The sequence below is a fragment of the Hemicordylus capensis genome, chromosome 14 (assembly GCF_027244095.1).
Source record: "Hemicordylus capensis ecotype Gifberg chromosome 14, rHemCap1.1.pri, whole genome shotgun sequence".
Taxonomy (NCBI): Eukaryota; Metazoa; Chordata; class Lepidosauria; order Squamata; family Cordylidae; genus Hemicordylus; species Hemicordylus capensis.
In genome coordinates this window covers 18,649,966-18,669,468 of record NC_069670.1, presented here as the reverse complement: position 1 = coordinate 18,669,468, position 19,503 = coordinate 18,649,966, and the positions used below count along the sequence as shown (strand labels likewise).

Genomic DNA, 19,503 nt, shown 5'->3' with positions numbered 1-19,503 from the left:
CCGTCAGCAGCACAGATGCTTAATTTTGTGGCTTGATAGGTTGCCGTTTTCTTCTCTTCCCCCTTTCAAAAGCAGAGATTTGTTTTCATTTAGGAACATAGGAAGCTGCCACATACGGAGTCTGACCCTTGGTCCATCTAGCTCAGTATTGTCTACCCAGACTGGCAGCGGCTTCTCCAAGGCTGCAGGCAGGAGTCTCCCTTGTCTCCCTCTCTTGGAGATGCCAGGGAGGGAAATTGGAATCTTTTGCATGCAAGCAGGCAGATGCTCTTCCCAGAGCAGCCCCATCGCCTAAGGAGAATATCTTACAGTGCATGTAGTCTCCCATTCAAATGCAAACCAGGATGGACCCTGCTAAGCGAAGGGGGAGTTTCATCACACAGAAGCTATTCACATGCGCAGGCAAAACCAGGCTAAGGCGGCAAACCTGCCTATGGAGCCCCCCTCCAAAACGAGGTTAGGAGGAGAGCGAGCACTCTCCTAACCCCATTTCTTTGATCAGGGCTGGCTGACTGCAGGGCTTTGGGGAGAGGAGGATGGATCCCCATAATGAACTGTGCACTCATGCAGTGCATTGTGGGAGCTCCAGGTGGTGGGGCAATGCGGGGCAATGTGTCTGGCACCACGACCCTTGGAGCTCCCGGCAGCAGCTGGTAATCGTCTGGGTGGGCAAATTGTCAACCCAAAGGGAAGAACCAGATCGTCTGCGGGGAGGTGAGCTTGTTAAAGCTCCCTCCCTCCCCGCTAGCCCTCTTGCCCCTTCTCACTACTTGAGAGAAAGGGCTCGCCTACTCGACTCATGACATGCGGATATATTAAGAATAGTTCCCGGAAATGAAAATGCCCATCAGTGCAGCTGACGGACTCTTCTAGGAGTCTTTGCCAGCGGACGCAGCCAGAGCGTGGGTGGCTGGGTCTAGCCTGAAAGCATTCACGGCTCTTGAATGTAAGATGGAGAAGCACAGAAGGGTTTTAGCCTGAGCGCTGATAGCCTGGCCAGAAGGAGAACTCGTCCCCTGGACTGCCTTCCCCCTGGAAGATTTCCCAAACGGGGCTTCTGAAGCCCTTTAACCCGCATCTCCTCCGGAATGGAGGAGATGGTTCACATACCGGAATGGTTCACATATCGGCCAGATTTACCCCGAAGTCTCTCCGATTTATCGGGGAGTACTTCACACACAATTCGGGTTTTCCACTGTGCATTAGCGTTTAGTCCCGTTTTTATATCCGGGGTAAAAAAATAAAAAATCCACGATTTGTGTCGGGTTTGGAGGACAACCCCGGGTTCTCAAGGCAAGCCTGTTGTGTGTAGAAGTCCCTGGTAACAGCAACTACTCATATAGAAAATAAGGTTTTCACAATCAGTCATAGGTGTGCATGGGAGCGGGTTCGTGGGGGTCCATTGGCACCCCCAATGTCTTCCAACAGACACAGAAAATGTACGGCAGACTCTCTTTGATGTTGCACGATTACATACGTCCACTAGCCCGGAGGGAGGCTGGTGTTATGGTGACTTGATTGGCCCTAGCGTGGGCTACAGAACTGGCTGGCATGCCAGGGATCTGCTAAGCTTGATCTCTTGGTTACTGTACAGAAGTGTTGCCTCTCGCAGGGATTCCCAGGCATTGTTGACTACAACTCCCAGAATCGCCACCTGCCATGGCTTTGGTGGGATTATGGGAGTTGTAGTCCACTATATCTGGGAGCCCCTGTTAGAGGGAACACTCCTCTCCAGGTCTGTAGTTCAGGGCAATGATCATTTTTAAAGCCTGCCCGCCACTGGCAGCTCTATCGGATCTATCTTGTGCTGCTCGCTGGGTCATGACGTGGCATTTTAAACAGCATTATGGAGTTTTAAATGCTCAGCGATGCGCCCCCCATGACTGACAGCTGACACACGTCTATGTAACTTGCACCCTGATGTGGGTAGGGTTTGGTTTCGATCCCAGGAAACAGACCTGAGCCATAATCTGGCTGGTCCCAGACCCAGCCGCCTGGGTCTTGCTGGTCTGTCTCTTTTTCAAAAGATGGCCCCTTGGTCCAGAAATGGCTGAGGCCTGGTCCCACTGACCACATCCAGACTGACCTTTGTGGGGTAACTTGCTCAGGGCTGTGGTCTGAGGGTGTATGATCCAGCCACCTTGCTGAAGCTAAGCAGGTCCCGGCCTGGCCAGTGCCTGGATGGGAGACCATTTGGGTCTTGAGTTCCATCATGGACAAAAGACAGGATGGGAACAAACATATGCATGCTTGCTTGAAAATAAGTCTGACTTTTTCCTATAGGGTTGACACCCAGACAAATGTGCACAGCATTGCAGGCCTAAAGAGACAATCTATTGCCTGCTCCTTCCGCTGTGGTATAAATATCTCCCTGTACCTCAAGCATCGCCGACAAAGGTGTGAAAGTGACAGCCCAGCCACCGTCTGAGAAGCGTTTGCTTTCTGAAATTTATCTGAACTCTCATCTTGGTCTGTTCTCATATGTTACATGGGGGCGGGGGGCGGGTGGTTGTTTGATGGGTGGCTGCTAAGATGTCTCTGCTGGGCGGTTATTTTTCAGGGCTGTTGACTTTTCTTCAAAAAATCTTTGACCAGGAGGGACTTTGCCACCCAGTTCTTTGTAGGGGAGGGGGGAGGAAAAATGAGAGGGAAGAGAAGAGGAAACCTTAATGGGTGTGCAGAGGCTGGCTTATTGGCCCAACTTATTTTGAGCCTACTGACTCTTCCTCAAGAAGAAAACTTCCAAAAGGCAACCAAAATGCATCTCAAACTTATGTGAACATAAGAGCCCTGCTGGATCAGGGCCAAAGTCCCTCTAGCCTAGCATCTGGTGTCCCTCAGTGGTCCTCCGGACGAGATGAAGGCATGCCCCCTCTCTTACCAGTCCCCTGCAACTGGTGTTCAGAGGCATCTTGCCTCTGGACCTGGAGGTAGCCTATCAGAGGTGCACCTAGGTAATTTCGGACCCCTTTGGAGCCCCGACCCCTTGCAAATTAAGCACCATCATGCTCAGCCAGGTGGCCACACTGCCTGGGACAGACTAAAGAGGAATGGGGGGCAGGGGCTGTCCAGGGGTGCCTCTGTAGCCTATAGCCCTAGTAGCCCTCGATAGACCTGTCCTCCATGCATTTGTCTGAGCAGCCTCTTCTAAAACCATCTCAGCTGGCAGCCACCACCAACATCCTGTTGCAGAGAATTTGACGGGTTAATTATTATGCCCCTGTGTGCTTGTACCACGCACTGGCCTGGGATCACCGTCTCCAACTGCCTCCCTTCCTCTGATCCTGTCCATTGGCTGTGGAATTGGCCTCAGAAGTGCTGGGAAAGGGGGTTAATTGCCACCCTTTCCCTCTACCAGCTGTCAGGGAGAGGGGTCAGACTGCCCCTCACCAGGAGACTACGTCCAAATCACTCCCATCTCTCTAGACCAGGGATTCTCAACGTTGGGTCCCCGGATGTTATTGGACTTCAACTCCCAAGTCCAAGTTGGGTCCCAGTGGCCTTTGGCTGGGGATTTGGGGAGTTGAAGTCCAATAACATATGGGGACCCAGCGTTGAGAATCCCTGCTCTAGACCTCCTCATCCCTGGCCTTCCAAGTCTTAAATAAAGCCCTGCAATCAGGGCAGTCCACCACCCTCTCCTGACTCCGTCCTCTCCAATGCAGCTGCCGGCTTCCTCCCGCCTTCAGCTGTTGCCTGTCTTGCCAGTTGTTGCGGCCCTGCCTTCTGTTTGCCACCAGGAGGCAACCTGTTGGGCCATCCTGGCCCATCCACCATCTGTGGGTTCCTGGGTATCCTGGCCCTCCCTGGCAACTGGGGTATGTCCCAGCTGACTTTGCCTGTACCCAGGGGCTGTATTGCCTCTGTCTCCTTGGGCTCCCCGACTGGGTGAGTACTCGGGCCCATCCGAAGCCAGCAGGATAGCCCGACACTGGTAATGTCCTTTCTTTTGGTTTATCCTCAAGGTTTGTCCTTGCAATCAGTTTCATGTGATGAGCCCTGGTTCTAGAAGGAGGGAGAGAAGCACCTCTCTCTTTCCACCCACACCATGCATGATTTCACCAACCCCTGATGTTTCTCCTTATTTTATATCATGCCACATTGCTATAGCCTAATAAACAGACTTGAGATGCTGTCTCCCCTCAGTCACCTTTCCTCTGAACTAAGCAGCCCCAACGCGGGAGCCTTTCCTTGCAAGGCGGTTGCTCTAATGCCCTGGTAACTTTTGGTTGTCCTCTCCTGCACCTTTTCCAGCTCTACAAGCTCCTTTGGGGGATGCAGCAATGAGAACTGTACACAATATTCCAGATATGATCACAGCATAACTTTGTATAAAGGTATTATAACTGTAGCAGTTTTGTTTTTGACCCCTTTCCTAATTATCTCTAGCCTGGAAGATCTCAACCCACGGCATTCCACCAGCATCCCTGTACTGACTTAGGGGTGTGTGCATTAAAAGGAAAATAAGGTGCATCATGTTTGTGTTTAATAAACAACAACAAACAGCAACTTTATTTGTTAGCTGCCCAGAGAACAAATTGTTCTCTTGGCGGCTCACAACACAGCATTAAAACATGAAATAAGGACACATTAAATCATAACAGACACAAAGCGAGGGAGGAGAAAATATAAAATACAAAATACAGTACAACACAATTTAAAAACGCTTTTAAAATTAGTTAAAAATCAAATTTAAAAATCAAAATTTAAAAGGCATGAGTGAACAAAAAGCTCTTTACCTGGCGTCTAAAAAACAAAATGATGAAGCCAGGTTTCATTGGTATTTAGGAATAAGTCCCAGGTGCTTTTTAATGTAAACACACTCTCAAAGTGGCCTACAATACAAAATATTAAGACTAAAAAATTAAATTATATCATCATTAAAACACCTCAATAGCACCAACGATAAAATACAATCAACCAAGCAAATAAATACAATCAACAGCCTGCTGCTGTTGGTAATTGGTTGGTGAGCAGGAAACAGTCTCAGGATTATGATGTTTGTAGCCACTGGCCAAAAGGTGTGGGCTATCGAGGTTGACTGGCCCATCTGATTGAGGTTGACTGGCCATATAGAGAAGGCACCATAGAGAGAATGGAGGTCATATAGAGAAGGCACCACCCAGCATCACAGCTTTGGCCATTGAGGGAAGATGGGGCTTCATAGATCTAGTAATCTTTTGTGTTTTGTTGTTTGGACGTTTGTCCCAGTGGGGATCCTGAAGAGAGTGTTTGGGGGGTGGAGTCATAAAGAAGAGGGAGGGAAAGGAGGAGGAGGAAAAATGGAGTTGTTCTGAATAAAATTCCATTTAAATCTACCTAAGATTATTTTGTGTTTATGAGGGAAGCAGTTCTAAAACAAGAGTCCAAGACGCTTGTTGGAATCCTCCTTCTGAGGAATCATCTTCTTCCTTCCCATTTCTGTCCAGACACTGGGCATCAACATCATGACGAGAAGAGAGTCCCTCCTTTTCAGAGGTGGTCACCTTCCCACAATCAAATCCAGCAGGAGAGAGAGCTCTTTCAGACATCCAGCACAACTGAATTCTTTCTCTGGTCCCTTCTGTCCACTATACTGAACGAGGCGACGGTGGTGATCTGCCCCACGAGCCCCACCAGAATGACAATTCCCACCCAAGACAGACAGAAGGTTGTTCCTGTAGAGAACAAGAAAGGCACAAATCGCACACATTCTTAGCTTCCTACCATGCCTTTCCGCTCCCCTCCCAGCTCACATATATATATATTCCCAGCTCACATATATATATGTGATTCCCAGCTCACATATATATTTCCAGCTCACAATTCCCAGCTCACACACACACACACACACACACACACACACACACACACACACACACATATATATATATATATATATATATATATATATATATATATAGCCCCATGAAATGCAAACATCAACCTTTGCCCAATTCTGATTATTTAGAATTATATATAATTCTAAATAATCAGAATTGGGCAAAGGTTGATGTTTGCATTTCATGGGGCTGCACGATGAACCCAGTTCTTGGTTCCAGTCTGAATTGTGCAGTGTGTGTGTGCCCTTTGCAAACAGGGAATCATCTTCTTTATCCTTCTATGTAAACCGTTTTGAGAACATATACTGAAAACTGATATATAAATATTCATTTTAGTCATAGTGGTATAATAATTATTATTATTATTCTTTATTTACACAGTCAGACTGATGTTATTGACTGGTTTGTTTTATCCAGACATCGAGTCCCGCCCAAGGAACTAGGATGCCTGAATTGTATTGTCAATATTGTTGTTATTGTTGTTATAAATATCACCGCAAAATGTAAGCTGTTCCCAGTAAAGTTGCTTTTTGTAATTGACTGATGACCGTGACCCCTATGGTATTGAGGTGTTCTTCAAGGTGTTTTGGAATTGCACCTAGGGCGCCAATTACTACTGGGATTATTTTGGCTTTCTTCTGCCACAACTTCAGTTTCAATTTGAAGATCTTTATATTTTGTTATTTTTTCTATTTGTTTTTCTTCTATTTGGCTGTCACCTGGTATTGCTTTGTCAATTATTTAGACTTGTTTTTCTGTCTTCTTGACTACAGTTATATCTGGTCTATTGTGTAGCAGATGTTTATCTGTTTGTAGTCGGAAGTCTCATACTATTATTATTATATTTATTTATTTATTTCTCATTTCTCTATACCGCCTGATATATATGTCTGTATGTATATAGGCGGTGTACATAATGGCCCAACTGCCCTTTTCACGCATCTTCAATGAATTTGCACATCTGCGGGTGTTCATTATGGTAGCAGGGTTTGCCCCCAACCCTTGTGAATTAATTGAAAGGTCTAAAGATAGAGAGAGACTCCTGCCTGCAACCTTGGAGAAGCCACGGCCAGTCTGTGTAGAAAACCCCTGCTAACTGAGCAAAGAGACACCTTTTAAAGTAGTGATTCTCTTATATTTAGCAGGGGAGAGCAACTGACCCTATCCAACCCCAGCACAGCATCTCTCCAGTGGCTGTTGCCTTATGTTTCATTTTAGAATGTGAGTCCTTTGGGGACAGGGAACCATCTTATTTATGTATTATTTATTTTTCTGTGTAAACCGCTGTGAGAACTTTGGTTGAAGAGCGGTATATAAATATCCGTAGTAGATGATGATGATGATGATGATGATGGACCAATGGCCTAACTCGGTATATGGCAGTTTCCTGTGTCCCTTGATCTGTAGGATTGTGAGCCCTTGAAAAGGTTGATTTTTTCCAGTCTTTGTATGCATGCCAATTACTGCCTTTTCTTTATCCCATTAACGTTTTTGCCACTGTACAAATGTTCCACTACCTATTTTAGAACTGATCTTTAAGCTTACACTTGCACATCCACCAAAAGACACCCATCTGTGCCTTTCTTGCCTTCACTTCTTTTTTAAAATGTATCTAAAATCACTTTGCAATGCAAAGACACCCTACAAAGACCTGGCAAAATAAACCTTTGGGAACAGGAGGTTTCTTATTCTCTCCTTTATTGGAAACAACTCCAAAGCAACCTCAAACACTTCTCGGTTTTGGTGGCAGCCTGACCGATGCAGAGATACTAACGTAACAGAGGATTAAATTCAACTCGGGCAGCTTTATTTATGATTAATGTTGATGAGGATGATGGTGATAATTCGGACATATCCCTAGCCGCATCACAAAGAGAGTAACACTTGGATTCCGTATGGGACTCACCTTTACTCTGGCAGATGCTGAGCAAATCAAAGGCGATGTTCTTCTGATCCACAGGATTGCTGACCAGGCAGGTGAAGTAGAGAGCTGAGGAGTTGGGCCGCCATGACAGATGGAGGGCTGTGCCATTGTTGGAGAGCTGGTGCCAGTCCAAGCCTTCGAATGAGTCCCCTCTCTTCCAGAAGACATTAAATTGCCCCGTTCCAGGCACCTGGCACTGCAGGGTGGCATTGCATCCGTCCGGAGTGTTGACTACCAGCTGTGGGAGTATCTGTGGGGTTGGCACTGGCTCTGTTGAAGGCAAATGGAACATTTTTGTGCTTTTCGGAGGACAGCAGGGGTAATGGCAGTGAGCTTATTCCATGCTCCGTTGTGGATTGCCCATACTGAAGGACGTTCTTCCTGGAGGTTTCCCACGCGGGGCTCTATGCCTCGGGGTATCTGAAGAGCGAATCTGCATCTCAGCAGATTCAAGGCATTTTAATTCGAGGGGTTAGATGGACCATTCGCTGCATAGCCATTGGCACCTCCATCAACACCTTCGGGGCGGGCAGAAGCCCCGGAGTTTTTTGTTTTTTCCCCAAAAGCCGCTGGAAATAGAGGCTTTTTTAAACCCTGGACATAACTTGGGCTAAGCCAGAATTTGCAGCCTCCCTTTGGAGAAAAACAACCCTGTCTGTCCTGGTCCCTGATAGCCCACAGGGAGGTTGGGTTGCCCTGTCTGTAAAACCTCCTGGAGATTGGAAGACTCCATTCACCCTCATGACTAAGGAGGCAAAAATGTACCATACCATAGACAGAGAGCTGGAAGGAGTGCTCATGAACTAGTGCTGTCGCCAGCCGCACACGAGCAGTCAAGACGCCGCTGTCTCCCGCCTCCAGGGCCCTGATCCTCAGCGCGGCTTCATCGGCCATCTCTAGCCGCTGCCCAAACCTGTCCCTCGGATTGGGACGCTCCAGTCTGCCTCCCACAAATTCGGCAATCAGAAGCGTCAGGCCGGTTTCGGCTCGAAACTTCCATTTGATTTCGGCCACTGGTTCAGTCGGGGATAAAGCGACACGAAGCAAGGCTGATCCTCCCAGGATCCCATTCACCTGATGGGGAGGACTCTGTGCGTTGAAGTTTTCATTGCCTGTGTTAAAAATATACACAGAGAGAAAAGAGTGAAATGAAAGGGAAAGTGGGTGTCCCCATTCAGCAGAAGGGGCTATCAGTCCCTGCAGGTCCCTCATTCCCAAATCCTACCTGCTTCCTGGGCTTACTTCGACATTTCATGAAAAGAGAAGCTCTACTTTGGCTTCCTAGCTCTATGATCCAAAGAGAAATGCCTGAAAATCTGGGCGCCTGAGGAACAAATCACAAGATCTGACTGGGACCCTTGGAATGTCTGCCCAGCTCTGAAGAGCAGGAGTCTTCCAGCCGCTTTGCAAGCTGCTCTGGCCGACACTCCTTTGAATTTCAGAAGCCATTTGCATGGTGTCTAGAGGGCTGCCATGTGAGAGGCACCCTCCGGAGGCACCCACTGGCTATGTCGTGCGTGTGTGTGTGTGTGTACACACACACACATACACACACACACACCCCACTTGACTCCAAAGGCTCTAGGCAGTTCACAAAAACAAACACAATAAAGACAAAATAAAACAAGAATAATTTAAAACATTCAAAGATTACTAAAAGCCCGGCTTTAAAAATGTGTCTAAGGGCTCTTTTGAAGGCTGGTAAAGATGTTAAACCACAAACATCTATAAGAAGCGCATTCCACAGCCCAGGAGCAACTACCGAGAAGGCCTGCTCCCCAGTCACCACCAGACGAGGTGGCGGCATGAAAGGGAGACTAGAAGTGTGAGCACTGGAAGATCTTCCCCTCAGGGGATGGAGCCGCTCTGGGAAGAGCAGAAGGTTCCAAGTTCCCTCCCTGGCAACATCTCCAAGAGAGGGCTGAGAGAGATTCCTGCCTGCAACCTTGGAGAAGCCGCTGCCAGTCTGTGTGTAGACTATACTGAGCTAGATAGACCAATGGTTTGACTCAGTATATGGCAGCTTCCTATGTTCTTATGACCTCTCTTGGTGACCTTTAGTGTGTGGTGGGCATTCTCCCAGGTAACCCAGTCCTAAGCCGTGTAGGGCTTTAAACATAATTTTACCAGCACTTTGTATTTTGCCCGGAAACTTATTGGCAGCCAATGCAATTGCTTTAAAACAGGCATAATATGGTCTCTCTCTCTCCAAGACACCCTGGAGACCAATTTAGCTCCCTCATTTTGGACCAACTGAAGTTTCTGAACCACATACAAAGGCAGCCCCACATAGAGTGCATTGCAGTAGTCAAGCCTAGAGGTGACCAAAGAGTGCACCACAGTTCTGAGATCATTATCTTCAAGGAATGGACGCAGCTGTCGTATCAACCGAAGTTGATAGAAAGCGCCCCTGGCCATCGCCTCGGCCTGAGAAACCAGAGTGAGGCCTGGGTGCAGAAGCACTCCCAAGCTTCTGGAGCCAGCTTTGCCAGTTTCACTTGTTCTTTAACATCTGGACAGATGTTCCTCCGGTTTACACTGGGGTGCATCGCTCCGCAGACCACAAGAGGGGACTCTGAATCTACAGAAAGTCCTATACCTTTCTAGACCCACGTTGGCACTAGTCTTCACAGCCAACTTCTCCCGCGCTTTTCTATGCACTCACCTAGGGATCGGACAGCCAAGAGCAGAAATGTTAGGCAGGTGTTATGTACCCCCATCCTCATTCCAGCTGGCCAGCTCCTTTTCTGCCACCTCCCTTGAGCTCTGTGGCTCAGCACAAGCTACAGTTGTGTGTCTCTTGTCCTCCCCCTCACAACCGCGACCATTTCCTCTCCAGGCCCTCAACTTGCCACTTCACATCTCACTTCCCCTCTAGTGCAGAGCATTTCATTATAGAATCCAACAGTCGCCCCCTCCAACCTGCACCCCTCCACTTCTGTTTCCTTCGTGGCGAATCAACTGTGCGAACCAGATATGATGGAAGGAAAGCACATTTCTGTGGAGCCATCAGCCAGGTACCAGGGACTCTGGGGTCTGCCTCTTCCCCCTGGATCCAAAAAACAAAAAGTTCTGCTACCAGATTAACAGGCTGTTTCCAACAGGAGATGATGCAACATGGGGGAACCTTCCTCACACGAAATGTGCAGCTTTTCAGTGGGGTTAGTTCACATGTTCCACTGCGAATCATGAAGTAAACAGCTCTTGCTGAACATAAGAACTGATTCAGACCAAACAGCTGTCATCTAGTCTAGCATTCTGCTTCCAACAGGGGGCAGCCAAACATTTTCCTTGCCAATTCACAAGCAGGGGATGAATGGATAGCCAGTTTCTATCATTCGTCCCCAACATTTAGGCCTGGTTCACACAATTGTTCGAATCTAGGCTTGAAGTCAGTAAGGTTGTTCGCAAAATTGAAATCCCTGGTGGCTGGGTGGGGGGAGCAGTACAGCAACCTCCGTGCCCTCCTCGCCATCTTCAGTAGTCTTGTGCTGTGCCACGCCATGCCACTGTGGTGTTCGTGTGCGCAGGCATTTAACCTCCTTGCTGTTTAATTGTTTTGTGATACCATTCAATTTTCAGTGATTGAATTGCAATTTTCATTTAATTTTCCTTTTTAATTTTTAATTTTGTTGGCTGTATGGTGGATTTGGGTGCCTCCAAACTCTTGGTTATTTAGACTGCTGCTCAATGGCGCACCCAGATAAAACGGGCGCCCGGACAGCCCCTGCCGTGAGGCCCCCCACGAGCCCTCCCCCCCGCCTCCGCAAGCCCTCTTCCCTAATATGCCGGTCGCCCATGTGTGTGGCCAGGGGGTGGGGGGTGAAGCAAGCAGGCCTCCCCCCCCCCAGGTGGAGCGGGAACGGCCACTGAGCCTGACCACCCAGCTCAGCGGCCTCTTAAAACTGGGAGGCGCTCCGGTGCACATGTGCAGTTCGAATACAGTGCCCACAAGCTCAGACAGGCAGGCTCAATGGCCGTTCCTGCTATGCCCGCCGCTGCCACTGCGGGCGAGAGGGAAGACTGCTCGCCTCACTCCCTCACCAGTGTTCCCTGTAAGAGGGATTCCCAGATGTTGTTGACTACAGCTCCCATATTCCCCAGCCAAAGGCCATTGCAGCTGGGGATTGTGGGAGTTGTAGTCAGCCTCATCTGGGAATCCCTCTTACAGGGAACACTGCCCCCCCCTCCCCTACCCTGGCCACGCACATGGGCGGCTGGCATATCGGGGAGGGAGGCTTGTGGCAGGGGGCTTGTGGCTGCAGCAGGACCCATGGCCTTTGGAGGTCCCCCAGGCCTTGGAGGCTACAGGCTGGGGCCCCAATGTCCGGGGGTTAGAGTGCCTCTGCTGCTGCTGCAGCTGCAGACTCACCTGATAAGCTCCTCAAGAAACCTTTTGTTCTGTGTGTTTCTGGTTTTGCTCTCGTCGTCATTTTTGACTCAAGAGTTTGATTTTATTCTGCTCTCTGAGTTGCTTCCTTTTAAAAAAAATTGCATTGTATTGGAATTATTGCTTTTGATTTAGCCACCTTGAGCTTTCTTCAGAATTTGAAAGGGAGGGTGCAATTATATATCGGAAAGAAAAAGTCGAATAAATAAGAACTTGCTTATTTTAAGTTATAAAAATCTAATAGACATACATTGAAATATAGAATGGGAAGGATTACTGTTAAACACAGCCCCTAACTTGGAAGTGAAAAATATTGCACATATTCATCCTGATTGTGCTCCAATACATAATGGAGTTTTGTTTAGAATCCCTTCAGATTTCCAGCATGCACATTTTCATAGTTCTCCAATTTCTGCTTGGAGAGGCGGGGCAGGGGCGGTCAATCAAAGCCCCAAAAAACAGCTTGCATTTTCCCCTCAATGAAATCTCTACAAAACCTGGATGGCACTTTTGACACCATGCGGAAGCTAAAGGCTGCCACCTGGTGATTAAACACAGAATAAGTTGAAATCAAAACCTTCAAAGATATATACCCTTCTGCAGATTTTGGAAACCCAGAGGGGCCATTCACACGACCTACCGGGTGGGTAGATGGGGGGTGGGGCGGGCAAGGCTTCGCAAACCTTGCTTCCCCAGATAATCATGCTCTGCTTGGTGGGAGCCCGCTCTGGTTCCTTCTTGGTTCAAGGGCAGCCCATCCCTTTTGTACAGGCTTTGCTTGCCCCAAAATGTATCCCAGTGCCTAACAGATCTAAACCCCTCCTCCTCCCAGTACCAACATCTCATCCACGCATTGAAACCCCTCAGCTCTGCCTGTCTCACTGTACCTGCATACAGTGATTCACTGCAGGGGAGAGGAAGAATTGGGAACGGGATGGGGAGAACGCTGGACACCGCGGGAGGTGGAGGAGCAGCAGCAGAGGGAGATATGTGGACTGTGCTTGTGGAGGAAGTGCTGAAAGCCTCCCATATCTATCCAATAAACGTTTAGTCCTTATGCACACACAGACTATCATAGGCTTTCCCAGCCCGCATCTGCTGGCTGTCTCAGGTGTGTTCAGGCGGTAAGATTTGTGGAAGCCCAACGAGATCAGTTACCAAAATGCTCCTTCTTCTAGCCGTCATCGTTGTTCCGTAAGATCACTGAGCAAACATTAAGGGAGGCTTTAAGAAAAGGTGGTTTATCAGTACGGCCCATCAGATATTTTGAATTGGCCCAAAACACTGATGTAAAAAGTGGATTTTTTTTACCATGGACATAAAATGGCCTAAGCTCCAAAACACAGGGGGAAACCTGAATCGTGTCTGGTGTGCTCCCTGATATAGTGCATAGACTTCGGGGTAAATCTGGCCAATATGTGAATGCACCCCCACCCTTCCAGGGCTGAAACAAAGTAAAGCCGCCATCTGGGAATGCTCCGGAAGCTTTGCCAGACAGCAGGCTTTACCGCAGGTTTTCTGCGAGGCTTTACTGTGAGTTCGAAGTTGCCCCCCAAAAAACCCTACGAAAAATGTGGGGTTTTTTACCCCCGGATAAATCGGGCCACACTCTAACATGCAATGAAAATCCCAAATCACATGTAAAGTGCTTCCTGATAGTTTGTCTGTGAACTTTGTCTTTGACGTAAATCTGGACGGTCTGTGAACACACACCTGCCCTTCCAAAGGAAAATCGCCGCCTGGCAGGGCTCCAGCACAGCTCTATAGAACTCCTCTTTCCTGGGAGCTTTACACACATGGCGTTTAGCCCACATCCCCCTCCTGAATGGAGGCTGTGAGTCCACATATCAGCTGGATTAACCCCGAAGTCCCTGCAAGCTCTCAGGGACCAGGACACAACTGACTCTGCTTTCCCCCGAATTACTGTTAAAAAGTAATGCGCATTCTAGCTTGGCCCGAATTATGTCCAGGGTTTAAAAAAAATCCTCTATTTGCTGCAGCTTTTAAAAAACAAAAAATAAAACCTGAGCTTTCTTGAATGCCGTGGGACTTCTCTTTTGTTGTGTAGATTGGCCATTGGCAGTAATTCGGGGTTATGGTCTGCTCTGAATGATTTGCAATTGCAAGCGCTGGGAGAGGGGAGGGGTTGTGGCAGATTGGGTGAAACTCTGTTCTTCCGAAAGCAGCTGTCAAGCTCTCCCACCTCCTCCTCTGTCTCTGATGTGATTGGAGTATCTGCTGATACTCCTCACAGCCTCCCTCTGCCTCAGAGGTTCAGCAAGTTGCCTGCCTGCATCTCTGGTCTGCTGTGGGGAGCAGGGCCAGCCCCGCTGCGGTGTGACCCCTTTCCCTGCTCGCTCTTTGGGGGGGTCCCCCGATGCCTTTGGAGCAAAGTGCCTCTAGGCTCTGAACCTGACGCCCGCCCTCCCGCTCATCTGCCTGCCTGCCTTCCCTTCCTAATCTGAGCCCTTTGAATTCCTCTGTCTCTTAATTGGTTGGGGGGGGGAGAATAAGGTGATGAAGGCAGTCACTCACAAAGGCAAAGATTTGGTCAGATTCAGCAGGTTTGGGTTAAGTGCTCTGTTGTTTGATCCGGCTGCTTGGAACTTGTCATGCAAGAAATGGAGAAAAAATCCAGAGCAATCAGTGAGAACACACAAAGGAGAAAGATCGCATGGAGTGAAGGGGGTAGCCGATGGCTATGTGAACTGTCCATCTAATTCCGCAAATTAAACTGCCTTGAAGCAGCTGCGAAATAGATTCACTTCTCAGATACCCCGAGGCATAAAGCCATGTGTGAAAAACCTCCTGGAGAGTCAGTTATGCCCCTGTGGCTCAGGTGAGGTCAAATCTGCCCACCATGTGCTGCTGTTTTGTCCTTTTTATGATGATAGCCAGTGCAGTCTTATTTCTCCCTCGCTATCACGCTTTCCCGGCCGGACTGCTAAATTTTACGCCATACTCCTCCTGGCAGATAAGAAACCTTCCGCCACCTACAAGGTTGCCAGATTTTGTGCAGCTGCTGTTAAGATCTGTCAACAGCTAAGCTCTAGTCCTTCTTTTTAGATGTTGTTACATAAGCTTATATGGTGGTGTATTCTATATGATTTACTTCTTATCTGAATGCAGTATCTTCCATTTGTATATATAACAGATCAGTGATCGTAATAAAGTATTTCATCCACTCCTGGAGAGTCAGTTGAAAGTTAGCTGTCAAGGAAGAAGCTGAGAGAAAGGGACTCAAGGGCGTGTTCCAGAGTAGACCCTACAACTGCAGTAAAATGCTTCGGCTTGGCAGGATCGTATTCACAACAATCCCCAGAATTTAAAAAAAACCCTAAAATGGGAAAATACAGCAACCTTTTTGCGACGCAATTACAGCGTCATAGCACTAAATCACAGTGATTAAATCCGAAACAATGTGAACGGCACCCTGCTGACAGCATAGGGACTGTGGTGTCCCAACACAGGAAGTACAGAAGCACACCTAGCAGGTATGCCATGATCCCACTGTAGGGTCTAATCTGGGAAGTGCTAAGGAGAGAGAACTGTAATTGGTTGTGACATGAACTATGTATTTCTTGGAAAGGATCAACTTTTGCTTTAGGGACATAGGGACATAGGAAGCTGCCATATACTGAGTCCGGCCGTTGGTCTCTCTAGCTCAGTATTCTCTTCACAGACTGGCAGTGGCTTCTGCAAGGTTGCAGGCAGGAATCTCTCTCTCAGCCCTATCTTGGAGATGTTGCCAGGGAGGGGACTTGGAACCTTCTGCTCTTCCTAGAGCGGCTCCATCGACTAAGGGAATCTCTTCCAGTGCTCACCCTTCTAGTCTCCCATTCAAATGCAACCAGGGCAGACCCTGCTTAGCTAAGGGGACAAATCATGCTTGCTACCACAAGACCAGCTCTCCTCTCCAATATGTTTATCTCTTTACCTATATGTTTATTGGTAAAGAGATAAACATGTTGGTATTTATTCAGGCGTTAAAAGGTTGCTGTTTGGGTGTGTGTGTGTGTTATTTTCGTGAGACTGCTCCCCCTGCTGGGCGCTTTGCTATTTACGTTTTGAATGTGCTTTGCCTGAATGGAAGCATTTTTCCACTGTTGAGCGGCTAAGCTGGAAAGCACCCTGGAGGGCTGGCAACCTTACTGAAAGCACCCGGAAGGTGTAGTCGAGTTTCTCTTTCTTTGGGGATGTGATGTGGGGAAGTGAATCTATTGCCTGGTAGTAGGAGTGGCCACTCTTTGTCCTGCCAGGCTTCAGCCTGGTGGTAACTGCTGGCCATGTGGACATCTAGAACACCAGCGAAGATGATGACTGGGTTCTCAGGCTGGACCTCAGGCAAAATGATGGTGGTGGAAACACAGGCTGGACAGTGGAAGCATATGCCTGCTGGGCTGGGAAAGGCTGAGCTGGAGGATACGGGCACAGGTGTGTGCTTTTTAGAGGGGAGGGTAGCAGAGGCTCATCACTGAGGGCAGAGTGGGTAGCAAGGCTTTGTCTTGCAAATTCTAGCTCATCTTGAGGTATTTCCGGGTTTTTAAAATGCTGGTTTTAAGCGAGTTTTTCTGAAAACGCCGGAGCAAATAGGGAGAGGCACTGACGTAGAATCATTAGCAGGATAAGAGGGATACACTCTTTTAGGAATGCAAAGAGAGGCTTTAGAAATCTCTCTTCCCCCCCCCCCACCTTTGGCTAGAAGGAAAACACGGAGTCATGTGATGTGAACCTGCACCAAAGCAAAACTCGAGCACAGAGGGGAGGGGCTGCTTCCCTCAATGCCGCGAGTGTGACCCGAAGTGGCTTCGCTCAACATTTACCCTGCAGCATGAAGCCAGGTGTGAATAACTCCCTGGCCTCTGAGCTGTAATGTTTACACAGAGTGGGTGGCGGTACCTTCGGGTACCACCATTTTGGTTTAGCTGCAGTGACAGCTGCTTGTAGCAGCTAGCTGCTTACTGTGTGAAAACCAAAAACAGATACTTTAAATCATTGACTTTCAGAAACTCCACATTTGACTGGTCTGTGTGGCACAGTGGTGGTCAATATCTTTATTACGGTACTTAACCAGATTTCAGCATTATAATACAAAGCTGACATTCAATGCAGTTGATACAGTGTGTCTTAGGTAGAGGAGGTTTACCCAGTCAGGGACATCCTTACCTAACTGATTGGTGGTGGTGGTGGTGGTGGTGATGGCGTCTCCATTGCTTGACAAATCTTGTATGCAAGGGCACAAAAACCTAGCAACACAATAAGTAACAAATACAGTCTTATCTGCAAGAAGATAAGTTACATAAAAATCCATTGGTCTTCCCTGAAGTTTCTCTAAATTTGCTACGTGGAGTGCTGTAAAATTTACAATGAAGTCAAATATGAAGCAAATTATCAACTTCGTCTGATCCACAGGAACACTTGTGCAGGTGATAGGGTATCTTTTTGTATCTCCCTTCCAACCAAGCGGACGAAAAAACATTATAACGGGCGATGGTGAAGGTTCTGCGATGGGTTGGACATGTCAAATTATAAAGATAGCTTGCTGGAGCTAAAATTGAGGTGACCCACCAATTCTTAACAGAGTTAAGGAGTTTGCTTCTCTCTTCTTGAGATTCGATATCTAGAAGATGTGGTTCCAGAATTCTATTGGCAGCTTGATCAAACCCAGGGGCGTAGCGACTATTGGGCGACCAGGTTTAAAGAACCTGGGCCACTGCCCTGCCGCACATCACGGCCACGACATGCACACACCCGCGTCAGACGTAGGGGGGGGCTGGTTTAGCTCCTGAGTGGGGTTGTGCGGCCCCATTCAGGAGTTAGATGGGCAGTGCTGCATTCGCAGCGCAGGCAGGAGAGGTTCTCCCTGCCTTTAAGGCAAACGCAGCGCTGGCCTGCATCTAACTCCCAAATGGGGCTGCGTGGCCCCATTTTGGAGCAAGACCACACCTCCTCCAGTCTGACATCAGACATAGGGGGTGGGGCAAGCAGGGCCGCGGTGGTGGCCGGACACGGGCCGCCACTGGTCCGTCTCCACAACTGATCAAACCCTACCGCAATTTGAGATTCAGAAGAGACTCCAACCATCTGAAGTTTTCCCATTAACTCGGAGAACCACCTGGAGTGGGTCTGATCTTCCAGAACTAGGTGGGGCCCAGGTCATCCTGCTGGAATTCAGCAATTTTCTCAGCATTGTGCTTCCTCAAATCTGATAAAACAGGGTCTGTTAGTGGTACTCATGCCTTCAAGGCTGCAAAGCAGCTTTCTACTGGGACATTAATAATTAACCTCTTGGTTTGAATCGTAGATACTGTAATTATTCTGCATTGTTTCGATGCTTTCTCAGTGGTGGGAATGCCAATTGGATTTGTCTTTCTTTGGACTCGGTGGAATGGTTACTCACCGGCGCTTTTTGTTAGCCGTCTCTTCTTCAAACAGTTCTCCCACAGCCGCCGTGTTATTTATCACCAGCGGAAAAAGGGAGGAACGGAGCAATCAATCAAAATAGGGCTGCAGAAGCATTCCAGGAAACTTAAAATAGAACTAGGCAAACTGGGCACACTAATCGACTAAGCAGACCACGAGCCATAAAAATGTATAAAAGGAAAAGATGCAGTATCCATAAATTTAAGAAGGGGAGCCTCAGGAGTTCTCTAACAAGCTGTTACTCCAACACTATGTTGGCTCCTCTTCCGCACGGTGGTGGTGACAGACCTGGCCTGTCTGGTCCTGGCCGGTGACTCTCCCAGGACCCGAGGTGCTCCCACATCTATGGTGCCACGTTCTGGATCTCCAAATCTGGGTGCCTAATTTGCATACTATGTAAATTGGATTGCAAATAATTTGCATATGCAAATTAGCAGCTGCGCTTTCCGGTCGACCTGTATTTGCTCTCGATATTTACCAATAATAATTGGGGGAGATATCTTTGCCTGACCATTTTCTTTGACATATTAACAGCAGCAATAGAACAACAAATAAATGCACAGCTTTTTAATGAAGGCTGCAGTTCTGTACACACTTGAGAGAATATATGATTGAAACCAATGGTGCTTTCTTCTAAGTAGGCATGCATTACATGTAAAGCCAAGAAAGTCCTTAAACATCACAATACATGGCCTGGTAGGCAGGCAGTGATTTACATCATAAGAAGATAATAGCAGTCCTGCTTGATCAGGCCCAAGGAGGACCATCTAGTCCAGCATCCTGTTTCACACAGTGGCCCACCAGATGCCACTGGAAACCTACAGGCAGGAGTTGAGGGCATGCCCCCTCTCCTGCTGTTACTCCCCTGTAACTGACTGATCCAAATGCAAGGTAGTCTCTCAGCTGCCCAATAGAGCAGTGGGAACCCCTCCCAGCGAGCCTCC

The 19,503-nt window shown here is 48.1% G+C and overlaps 1 protein-coding gene across 1 annotated transcript; it reads right to left on the bottom strand.

Annotated features, from left to right (window-relative positions):
- Positions 1-4,508: 4,508 nt before the first annotated feature.
- On the bottom strand, positions 4,509-10,494 carry LOC128337163 (SLAM family member 9-like). The gene is made up of 4 exons (XM_053277861.1): positions 10,412-10,494; positions 8,517-8,858; positions 7,729-8,016; positions 4,509-5,657 (listed from the first exon to the last, which is right to left on the bottom strand). Exons 1-4 carry the CDS (start codon positions 10,470-10,472, stop codon positions 5,524-5,526), a joined length of 825 nt encoding a protein of 274 aa, XP_053133836.1. The 5' UTR covers positions 10,473-10,494; the 3' UTR covers positions 4,509-5,523.
- Positions 10,495-19,503: the final 9,009 nt, after the last annotated feature.